Below are 12,392 nucleotides of genomic sequence, written 5' to 3' on the forward strand. Positions count from 1 at the left end.
TCTCAGGTTTGTTACATGCAGACTGGACCTTATTTAAAGGTAATGAGTTTGACACTTTTATGCAATATAAGGGCAGTTAGAGTGTACTCAAATAGATTATGCCGATAGAGATGTACTCAGCTGCTGAGATAGTAATAACAATGGAAGTGGCTCAACATCCAAAGGTTGGCTGCTGACTGGGCTTTGGGGATCCCCTGTTATGGACCTGTTTGAGACTAAGTGGAGTCTTTTTTTTATTATTTATTTTTTTATTTTTTGTTCATCAGTGCAAGTTCCTCTAGCTTGGTGGGGGACAGACAGCTGTTCCCTGGTTAGGTCTAGACTGTAATACCTTTCCTGCTTTTGCTATGTTTCAGGAAGCCAGCAGTGTATTAGGGCAACTTTGTAAGTTGTCTCTTGGCATTGATTGCCCTAGGTGACCAGGGAAGGCTGGGTTTCCAGTTTCTTTCAGTGGTGGGCACAAGCAGCCAAGAGATGAAAGGTTTCATCACATTCACACAAGCTACAAATGACTGCGTGGTATTGTCCATAGTTCTGGTGAGCTCAAGGTGTGATCTCGCAGTAATGCCATTATCAGTGCTGAGAGAGAATCTGATAGATTCTGCCAACATTTGCGGTCAGGGTGTAAGTCATGGTCCCACATTAAGGGTTTTTTTCAGCACCGATACCTCTATAAACAACAGGGTTAGGTTTCTGTTGTTTCTCAAGCATGAGGAAACTTCTTGGTAGCAACCTTTAAGGCTAAAGGGCCGTGTTAGCTTTGGCTATAGCCTTGTTTGAGGACAAAGACATGTAGATGATTTTCAAGGTGTTAAGTTGGAGGTTCCCTAGTCTCTGCTACATACTTTACCTTGGAATCTGTATGTGGTTCTTCAGTTCATTCTGTTGTTGCCCTTTGAACCACTTGGAACAAGCTCCTTGCAAAGAAGTTTCTATGGAAACTTCTCAGTAGCCTTAGCCACAGCTAAAGAGTGAGAGATCCACAACTGCTAAGTCAGATAAAGTAGGCTTTACTAAAGACCAGGCAATTATTTTTGCCTTATTTTGGGCTAAGTACATTTTTGGGCTAGGTCCTTACCTGCAACAGTATCTTTACCTAGCCTGGAGTCACTGGGGCATGAGTTGACCCCTTGGGGGTCCAGTAAGGACTTTAAGAATTGTTGGAATTGCACTAAGAGGATTAACCTGATGTAAATAGCCAAAGAATTAAATTCATTTGGTAAACAAACACTTGTTTTGTACAAAATATTTTGTTACTTCTTAGCCTTTAAAGGGTTGGATGATTTCCACTTGGCCCACCTCCTTTTTCAAATACGGGAATCAGCTATATAAGGAAAAGAAAAGGTTCATTTCAAAAATATAAATGTACTCAATTTAAGATTTATTTTTTAAATATCGCCATTATATGATTTGCCCTCCCTACCTCCCCACATTCAAAGTGGAAAGAAGTTGACTGACCGGCTATGAGTGTTTGTACCTATCAGTCCCTTGTTGGGGGTGGGGGAAATAGATGGATAGAAAACAGATATTCATAGAAAACCGAGTGTTCTTGTTTTTTTTTTTAATCTCGAACTACCACAGACGCAGAAGTAAAAGCCATATAATGGAGAGGCAAGTATTTAGAAAATAGATTTTTAAATTAAGTATTTACTGTATATATTTTTAGTATGCATATACACTATGCTTTTATTTATTAACTTATAACAAGAGAAAAGAGTGGATGTAATAAATCCAGTAGATTACATAAGGGTTACCTGCAGTGTTTCTTAAGGGAGATTGAATTACCCTTAGAAGTACTAGCCACCTTTTCTTTCCTGTGTTTATATTTGTCTTCCTTAATCATACATGAACTCAATTGTATAGAACTGCAAGTATTAATGTTTGAAATACAGTACCACTTATTACCTTTATCATCATTATAACTTACAAAGTGATTAGTAATATATGATAGAAATTTTATTTGTTTTAGTGGTAAAAATTTTTTAATTTGCCTAATCCAGTTAATTTTTTTATTAATTAATAAATGAATGTAGGTGTTTTATGGCATTTCTTGCATGTTATTGACAGTCAGTTTTTTGGGGATTTTATTGTTCATTCATTCTGTGGTAGTATTAAAATCATATGATAATTTTAATTTCTTTCAAAATATACTCGGCTCATGTGTCTTATTACCATGTTTGGTGGTGGTTATTTTTTTCCCCTTTATATTTACTGAAAAGGCCCAGAGAACATCTTGGTTTTTTATGTTTTATCTGTTAATTTTTCATTTTTAATGTTTGATTAAATATTTAGAGAATTTTCAGGAAAAGTGGTTAGACCTTCTTAGATACTACAGTTTAGATATGGAGTTTTCTCAACAATCTTCGATATATATATTTATGTTTTTTGGAGTTTTATTCAAAATGAGCTTGTTGGCGCACGCTACGCGCACTGGAACCTGGCACTGCTGTTTCCCCTACCCTCCTGATCCCCTAGCTATCCCGCCCCCCCACCTGGAGCGGACAGACAGGTTTGCAGGAGGAGGGTGGATGTCTCCCCTACCCTCCCATTCCCCTGCCTACCTTGCCTCTACTCAGGTGGACAAACCTGTTTGCAGGGGGTGGGGGCTGTGTCATGTCTCCCCTAATGTCACCTGGGGTAGGACAAACAAGATCCACTTGGATTTTATTATTGTAGATTAATATAGTACAGGCAGTTCTCGCTTATCGGCAGCGTTGGTTAGCGGCATTCTGGTTTTATAGCACTTGGCTAGTGACATCGTTAATGCGATTTTCTGCATCAGTGAGCTTTTTTTTATCGGCATCAGTATTGGCATCAGTAAGCGGTTTACTGGCATCAGTAAGTGGTTTATTGGCGCCAATAAGCAGTTAATGGCAACAATAAGCACTTTATTGGCGCTTACGATGTCATGAATGCCATTTATTACCACAATTATCAGCGATTTTCGGTTATCAGTGACTTTCAGTTAGCGGCTCTCGGCTGAGAACAAAACCCCCACCGTTAACCGGGGACTGCCTGTGCTCATTCCAGTTATTAGTAAGAATAACTATGAAATTTTTTGCACAAAATGTGGTTTTGATAAGTGCTTTTAAGTATGTATTTCAAATTATACCTGGACTCTAGTAAAGATTTATTTTTTATAGGCTGTTCTTCAGATGAGTAATCAGCGTTTGTCTTTACTGGGAGAAGATGAAAATGACCCTCTTCAGAATTTGGAGGGGAATGAGACTATAAATGAAGTCATTCAGCATGAAGTGAAAGATATAGGAACTCATATGTAAGTGAAATTTTTAAAGGTAAAATAGTAACAATTTACCCCTAGCACAAATAAATATGAAGTTGAAATTATATTTACAAACAGTACACTATTACTTTGTTCATAATAAACCAATTACTTTAGTATCAGTTCCTCTTAAAAGACAATTATTGTCATGTTGCTCATGCATGGAAGGTACCCAGATGTGCACTAGAACAGAACCTCATTCTTTTGTTCATTTCACATGCATTTACTTCTAGCACCAAATCCCCAGATGCTGTTGTCCAGCATGATGAAAGTGTTAAATTTTCCCATTACATTTCTCTTCCATTTTAATACTTTCAGTGATGGTGAGTGAATTTAATGAATCGTTTCTTAAGTAAAAGTGGATACGTTTGGTTTCTATTTATAATAGATTTCCACCAGTAACTGATGTTATGGTAGATATAGATTTTTTCAATACAACCTTATCAAGTTACAATTGCCTATCCCCTGAAGTCACTATTCCTCGTATGTACTTCAAAAGAAGACCTCTATGTGACCAGTTACACACAAAAGAATATTCAGTACCCTTATCAGTATTTAAGGCTTTCTCTGTGTGTCAGTTATACAGTATGTATTTTTCATGGCTACTCCTAGATATTGCTATTATTGTGTTAAAATTTAATCTTAATTGTTCATTTTTCCATAACTGGTTTTCCAGTTTCATCTTTGGTGATGGTTTGTGCACAATTTTACATAATTTCTTTAAAATTCCTTAAAATTCACTAATGAATGTTTTTCTGCAATTGGGTGGACTGTAAGTGTCTTGTTGCTGCAGTTCCCGGCTATTGTATTACATCTGTTTCGTGAAAAGTTGCTATGCATCATCACATTACATCATATTTTGCATAGTTGTTGGGATTTTCTCAGGTATTGGCTAATTGCAATTTATTTTTATTATTTGATTGCTTATATCCATTTCATTTGTGCTTAGAGGTAAATCTAGCTTTTGTTAATTGGAAGTTTGGTTGCATGAAATCTGGATTCCTTTTTCATTTTACTCAGTACAGTTTGTTTCTCCTTGACACTTTCTGAGATGTTTTTATTGTCAGATTATGATATTTCTTTAGGGCCTCATGAATACTCTATTTATTGGAGTACACAATTTTTCTCAAAAGACAATAAATTTGCTATCAGGGTTTTTGTTTAACCTTGCGTAGTTATACTGATCTGATTAGAAATTTAACTGTATTGGTATCAGTAACGTTCATATAGTTATTACTGATATTTTATAATGACATATAGATATATTGGTGCTCCTAGCAAGGTGGCTGTAGCTTGATGTTTAGCAGGGAGGACCCCATTTGTTGTGTAATGCATGCAGGGATAAAGTATATAATCCTTACAAACATTTTATATAAGGACTTTCCCAAGCTCACTGGCTTCTGTATAGCTGTTAGAGATGCTATAAACATTCTGATATATCAGATTAAGGGGGGATCATCAGCTCTGAGTTCTTTAGGACCCCCACAGTGTCGGTCATATCAAGGTGTTTCTGTCTCAGTGCAATTGCTGTCAAGTCCGCTGCTAAAACTTTGAAGATTGGGAAGCTAAAGAATTACCTTTATCACACTCCACATAATTAGATGGAGAAAAGCTTGCATAATATTTTTTTTGGTCTCTACCATAAGATTTACCTCCACTTTCAATCTGTTAGATCCAGGGTCCCTTTTGGTTCATATAGTACCCATTAAAATCCTTTTGCTCTTGGTGCCAGTAGCTCTCTTGGCACCTCCATAGTCTCTTCCAGTTCATGGCTCCTAGGAAAATTTACTGTAGCTACTTAGTCCATGCTTGATATCCCACTGACAACTCTTTAGCTTTTCTAGAGGTGCATGTTTCACTTGCTTCTTCAAGTCATGCTCCCCCAATTCTTATGCTCTTAGTGCAAGTAACTGGGAAAGAGACACCACCATTCTTCCACTAGTTGTCCACCTGACTCACTAGGGAACAAGTCCACTCCCAAGGCAAGTTTCTCCCACATACTCACATTTTCTTGTATCAAATATAATTCCATAAGGCTTCAAGGACCAAATTCATCAAAACCACTTGTGACCCATAACATGCTTAATGGCTGACTTCCCTTCGTGGCATTCCATTCTTCTAAAGTTTGCCATATGAAAAGGCTTACTGGACCTGCTGCCAAGCGCACCTTGGAAAAAGTTGTGTCTGAGGGACTTTTTATGATTACTGTACTGAAATGGCTAAAGTTATATGTTTCTATTTAAAAATGAATTTTACTGTGTATATTTTTTAACTGGGATTTTTCTGTTTTCAGTTTAGTGTGCACTGTCAATTACCTGTCAACTTCTGGTGAGAAGCAGAGTTTTCGTAAGTTCTTCAAGTTCCAAGTCATGAAGCCCCTTGATGTCAAAACTAAATTCTACAATGCAGAGGTAAGAATTTTCAATTTTTGTTTATTGAAAATATTATATTCACTGTAGCTTAGTGGCATCTTGAGAAAGCTCTTGCTACCTGCTCTTTCAAATCTCTTAGATGCTGGGGATGAGGATAATGAGAATTCCATAGTAGCTAGTCTTTTGTGATACCAAAAAATCTTTAAATCATAAAACATCTTAGTGCCTAAAATTTTAGTTCTTTTATCTGCCTCCTTAGAGAGCACTTGTCTTTAGAAAATTATATCAGAGCAATGTATTCTCTGATATTAATGCTATAGACCTTAAACTGTTTCAAGATAGCAGACTGCAGCAATCAAGAGGTAAGCGGATGTAGAAGTGTAATTAGTATTAACTTTGGAACTGGGATTAATATTTTGGTTTTCTCATTCGTAGCATTGTCATCACCTTACCACATATGCTTCTTAGCTTTTGCTTTGTTCTGTGATTACAAACCCCAATATTTTACTTGTGCAGTTGTCTCCTCAATGTTGGAAAAGTACTGTCCAGAATTGACAGTTATGCTAGAGTTAAATACCAGAAAGGTACCATTTTTGGTTGGTTAGTCACCAGCTCACTCATCCTTTTGCTGATCTCTTTGCTAAAGATATCTCATAGGAGATGTATAACCTTTTATTCACCTCTCATCATTTATGTCTGTTTCATAGTATTACCTAATCATTGTTTTATGACTTTTACCTTTGGTTTTGAAGTTGGTGTGAATGTTAGGATGGTTCTTTCATACGGCCTGAGTTTAACATTTGATGTTCGCAAGATATGCTATTGATAGCACCAATTCATTTAATTTACCAAAGAAAATATTTACATTTTTATTCCATAGCTAAATACATGTCATTAACATGTCTCCAAACCATATTACGTGCATGAATATGGTTTTATTTAATGTGCTGCTTTCAAAAATTCCTTACATTCCTATACACATATTATATTTTGATCAGTTATGTTTGTATGTTCTTAGAACATGGTATATCTAGCTGTCGGCTTTCTCAGGTATCTGATCAAAATTCTAGCAGACTATCAGCAAGTAAATTTTGAATAATGTTACTACTTCATAACTCACAAGCATAGCATAGCATCACTTTCAATCTGTACTTTACACAATGTACTTTTGATATTGTAGCTGCTGTTTGTCCTTAAAGGAGTTACCCTCTTATGGTCCCCTCAGGGCTCCATTAGACAGATCAGCCAGTTGCAAAGAATTCTCATATAGTTGGTCTCAGCCAGAATAATGCTGTTGGCACAGTGATTGAATATTAATGACTTAGGATAGGAGGGCTTATCTCCTGTCCTATAATGACTTCCTTGGTTTTATTCCTTCATCCTACTTGCTCAGATGTGACAACAGCGAGTATGTTGGCTATCATCCTCATAACACTCTGGTCTGTCCAAGAGTTCATTAATTCCCAGGTTTTGCTCCTGAAATGGTGTTCGGCTGTGCATGTGTCGATCATCCTAACGCCACTCAAGCGGCTGTGCATGTGTCGATCATCCTAACGCCACTCAAGCTAAGTACATAGTTTTAAGACCCAGTGAAAAGTTTTAGTTACTTAAAATTTTAACAGGTAGGCTTATATTTCTTAAAATTGAGAGCCAGTAGATATCCTGCAAGGCGAGAAGTTAGGAGTAGATCGCAAGGCTATGCTTATTACAGCCATGCTGTTTTTTTGTGTTTGACAAGTGATAATTTGCATTAACTGATATTAGACAATTTTATTATTGGAACTCATTATTCAATGACTTTTTTAACATTGATAAATACTGTAATTTGAGGTTACCAGAATGGTATTAACTTCTTGTTTATGTAACATAGCCATGATTGTAGTTCCCAATGGTGCTTGACCTACGAGCCTGGGTGTTTACTAAAGGCCAGTATTTCCTTTTTAGTATTTTATATTCAGCTATATGGATTCTGTGGTATAGAAAGTTCCCCAGTTATCCTTGATATTGGGGTTATTTTCAACTGGTAAAGAAAATACATTCATGCGGATCTACTTCCAATGGGTATTACTCTGCCATTAGTGATGTCACAGGTGTTGAGAAAAATTGTCGTGACACTTGTCTTTTTCTTAAGGGAATACAAAAAGTACTGTTTTTTAATGGTGAGCTTTTCCAAACAATTTAAAATCTTAGAGATACTGATTTTGTATAAATTTGGTATGATAATTCCAATAATTAATTCTTTTAATTACTATATACCAACTAACGTAGCCTATATATAAGCTTTACCTGGTGCTTGGGAATAGACTGGGTAATCAAAAGTTATGAAATATGTAGAAATATATGATATGGATATCCATTTAGTTTTGTCTTAATTTATTTAAAAAGAATTTATGAGTATATTTTTCAAGGCAATGTTATTGTAGTAATTGTGAATTAATATTTTAATATATTACTACTATTTTATGGATATGACCCATTGATCATGTTTCCTTACATCATACTATGGACATGTACTTGTGGCCACGTTTTAATTTGAAGTGTTTGCTGCCTACACAGTGATATAGGTTAGCTAACACAAGGTGGTTTTTAATAAACACTTGTTCCTGTAATCACTACTGGGCTACTATTACGCAGAACCCACAGATTACCTGCACCACAGCAAATTGATCAATCTGGTTTTCTCCTATGGAAATGGCTCGTAACTACCTGCCATGAGCCATCCCCTGAAGGAGTAAAGGAGAATTTGGATGGTTGCCAGACGTGTGTGAAATATGCAACATGATTTTGGCAGCAAGTTTAAGTGATGAAAGATCTAATTTTTAAGCTGTCTCTGCAAGTTATAATTTCAGTAGGAGTATAGAAGAAGGAGACTACATCGTTCCGGCAGAACTGCAGCAGTGTTTTTCCGTCCCCTCCCCAAGTACAATCCACATTTGGGCCAATACTCCAAAACGAGTGAATTCTAGGAACTCCCACTTCGACTCCTCCAGTGGAGATGAAGAGTCTTTCCATGGGAGAGTGGTCACTAATACCAGACATGAGGTGGATATAGCCACTGAAATTTCCCTTCTGAATCTGGAAGATCTAAGGGACAGTCTTCTGCTTTACATGAGGAGATAACTCATAAAAATCTCGCCTTTCCCATGCAGCAATCAGATATTGAAGGTGATCCAGATTGGGTCTACCCAGCCGCATCTGAAGTGTGTGTACCTTCTATGGGGTAGTGATTTATCCTGGACTTCTATACTGCCAGGCAGTGGTGATATGACTGCCTTGATTAAATCAGTTCATGCAGGCTTCCCTGATGGGAAAATTCCGCTTGTGGTACTTTCAGAATTCCAGGAGGAAATCATGAAGAGTATCAAGGATGACCTTGCTACTGAGCATCAGCATATCAGAGATGATATCCATGACTCCCAAGAGGAATTCAGGGCTGTCCTGGATATGGAATTGAATGTGATATGTAAAAATTTCTTATCCTTTAAACTAGAGGATAGAGAGGCTGCACAGTCTGCCCAGGCAGAGATGGGAACAGGGTAATAAAAAACCCAAGCCCAAAAAGAAGTTGAATCAATTGTTTAGATCCATGTTGAAATCAGAGTGGCTAATAAGAGACAGTCTACTCACTCCCAGAGTCCTGACTGGTAACTATAATACATGATTATCCAGGCATGGAAACAGATAGAAGGAATTACTGAAAACATCACGGAGCTAAAAATATCAGAAAGAGCAAGCAGAGGTAGATTAATAGTGCCCAAAACTATACTAGGAAAACTAAGGAAAGCACACAGGACATTAATCCACCACGCACCAGCATTGATAATGCAGCATCTATTCAATGCGCTACCAGCTCATCTGAGAAACATATCAGTAGTGAGCGTAGATGTGTTTAAGAATAAGCTCGACATATATCTAAGATGCATCCCAGACCATCCAAGACTGGAAGATGCAAAATATACCAGAAGATGCATTAGCAATTCTCTGGTAGACATCAGAAGTGCCTCACACTGAGGGACCTGGGGCAACCCGAATGAACTGTAAGATCTGCACGGTAAGGTAAGGTAAGGTAAGGTAAGGCAAGAACAGGTTGGACTATAAAACCTCAAATCAGGATGTAGTGTGGGCACCAATATCCGCCTCTGAGAATGATATTGATAACCCTTGGCAAGACCCCTCAATGTGCATCTTTTCACCTGATGGAAAATACCTCATTAGTGTAAGAAGAACTTATTTAGGCTGAGCCTGTAGAATTTCTAGACAGAGCGGCCTTTCTCAGTATTGAATGGTACTCGGTCCCTTCTTCAATAGGAATTCAGAAACCGTCGAAGGAGACAGTTATACAGCCTATTAATGTAGCAATTAAAGCCATAGAAGTAACCATGTTAATGAAAGCCATAGAAGCAATGTTTCTCCAGTTTAATGGAAAATATAGTGCAACAACAATTTTAGAGAACCTTCTGTTTCTTCACTTTTGAAACAGTCAGTCATGTGAAGACAGAATTGCATAATTTTGTGGTGACTGGGGAACAAGATTTTATGGCAGAAACAAAGCCATTTGTCTCCGCCATCCCAGTATCTACAAAGGACTGGGCAACACTTGCTCTCCCTTGTGAGAGGAAAAAGATCCCCTTGGAATGGCTATCCAACAATTTGGGTCCACTATGAGAAAAATCTCAGGACAGCTATGGCTGAATTTTATGCTAGGATTCACCTCTTCAATCTTATAACTTCTACTACTATGCTGGAAGTAGCTATTAGAGAGCTTCCAGAGTCTTCCAGAATAATGTTCGCTGCAGTAGCCAAAACACTTATGCAAACCCAATGGAGAGCAGCCTTGTGACTTTCTGGAGTGTCCCTTTAATTCTTGAAAGGCAGCATTGGTGGGCTCCAGTATTTCGCTTCCCAAAGTAACTTCCTATTGCATTCTTCCCCCCATCTGTTAGGACCTTTGTGAAGAGCCTGTTGTTGCACAACCCACTGAATGAGCCCGACAACAGAATTGCACAATATATGCTGTTCTTGAAAAAGGGGAATCTGGGAACAATACTCTGTGTTTCCTCTTCATTAGCCTAGGAAAGCTCGGTATGAATCAGAGCCCTACAAGCCTCCAGTCACTACTAAAGGACCCCTCCGACAACAGAAGAAACTAACATATTGTTTACATAAACTTTTATATATATACTGTATGTATTTTATGGGAGCTCAGGAAAGAATGAATTTAACTGGTGGCCTAACTAGATGATTGGCTAATCTGGGAGCCACCAGAGAAGGATGCTGACGAAACCTGAGAGTGTTAGTCGACAGACTCCAGTTAGAAGGTTTTCAAATAGGAACAAGTCCCACCTTACATCCAGCAGATGTTTTCTGAGGCAAGGACTTTGTTGGGATACTTCACGGCCAGCTGTCTCTTCCCAACAGTACTCAAACCAGAATAAGGAAGGACTTGAGAAGATTCCATGCACAGTCCAGCTTTTCTAGTTGACAGTTGGAATGAATCTGTGCCTGTTACAGTTTGGGTCTGTGGTAGATCTAATCCTGAGATTGTGACTGTAGGATGTAAACAGAGTCTGGCTCTCACATGCCAGGAGGCTTTGCGATCGCCTTCATCTGAGATTGGGAAGATACTCCATCCATGGGCTTGAAGGGGTTTCTGGTGAATAGGTCGACCTGACACCACCGTTCGTACAAGTGGTAATATAGACGAATGCCTCCTTGACAGTTTGGGGAGGCCATTGGGAGGATCATCAGGTAGGGGGAAGCTGCTCACTTGTTTTGAGTGTCATATCAGCTTCTTGGAGCTGTTGGCTGTCTTTCCCTGTCAGAAAACTGAAACCTTCAAAAAGGACCCATGTTTTGTTGGTCTTAGACAATATGGCTGCAATGTCCTCTATCAAGAGGGTGGCCTCAAGCTCAGCTCTTCTCAAGTCAGTAATTGCTAAAATGCTTCCACATCTGGAAGTGGACCGGTTTGCCACATTCGAGAACCATCGACTTCCAGTGTGTGTGTCTGAACCTGGACATTCAGGCAGTAGCAAGGGATGCATTCCTACGAGACTGGAAGAAATGGAGGACGATATACATTTTTCCATTATTGTCCCAGATATCAAAAGCTTTGAACAACCTATTATTTTTCAGTGGAACCACTTATCTAGTGGCCCGAATTAGCTGGACATTCATTGGTTCCTCATCTCTTTAACTACGGGCGAGATAATAGATTCCATTGCCGTCCACTGTTCTATCCCAGACAGAAGGAAGGAAAGTCGTATTCGCATCCTCCATTCTGAGCTGTGGCCTTCACATGTGGATTTTTTTTTAAATCTGGTCTACTGTGAAGATTATTTGCCTAACATTGGTAGGTGCTTAGTGAAAACACTACAGACTTCATCTATCTGACATACCAGACTCTATGGAAAATGTGGTTAGATTACCTCCACACTGAGAGCCCAGTTGAAATCTGTTGAAACAGTTTTAGATTTTATTATATATCTTTTGCTGTTACAACAGTCATGGCATACAAAGCAGTATTGTTTGAAACCTTGCTTTATGGTTTTGGAATTGATTCTAATATAGAAATTGTTAATTCCTTTCTCCAGTCTTTTGCACTGCATCAGCCCCTGCAAGTTTTCCCGGATAAGGTTCTTAGAATCCCCTCAATTCAGTGGGCCCAATACAACTACAACTGATATGCTCCAAAAGGCAGTCTTCTTGACTGCTTTGGCACCAGAAGCTTGGACTAG

At 38.3% G+C, this 12,392-nt stretch overlaps 1 protein-coding gene across 2 annotated transcripts in view; it reads left to right on the forward strand.

Moving 5' to 3' along the window:
* The window catches only part of LOC136832754 (trafficking protein particle complex subunit 13), a 180,299-nt gene that overhangs the window by 108,157 nt on the left and 59,750 nt on the right, over positions 1-12,392 (forward strand). For both annotated transcript variants that reach the window (XM_067094280.1, XM_067094281.1), the window contains exons 4-5: positions 3,144-3,277; positions 5,577-5,694. In XM_067094280.1, the coding sequence (XP_066950381.1) occupies positions 3,144-3,277; positions 5,577-5,694 (252 nt within the window). The remainder of the gene's footprint in view (positions 1-3,143; positions 3,278-5,576; positions 5,695-12,392) is intronic.

Source organism: Macrobrachium rosenbergii, chromosome 50 (genome assembly GCF_040412425.1).
Source record: "Macrobrachium rosenbergii isolate ZJJX-2024 chromosome 50, ASM4041242v1, whole genome shotgun sequence".
In the NCBI taxonomy this organism is placed as follows: domain Eukaryota; kingdom Metazoa; phylum Arthropoda; class Malacostraca; order Decapoda; family Palaemonidae; genus Macrobrachium; species Macrobrachium rosenbergii.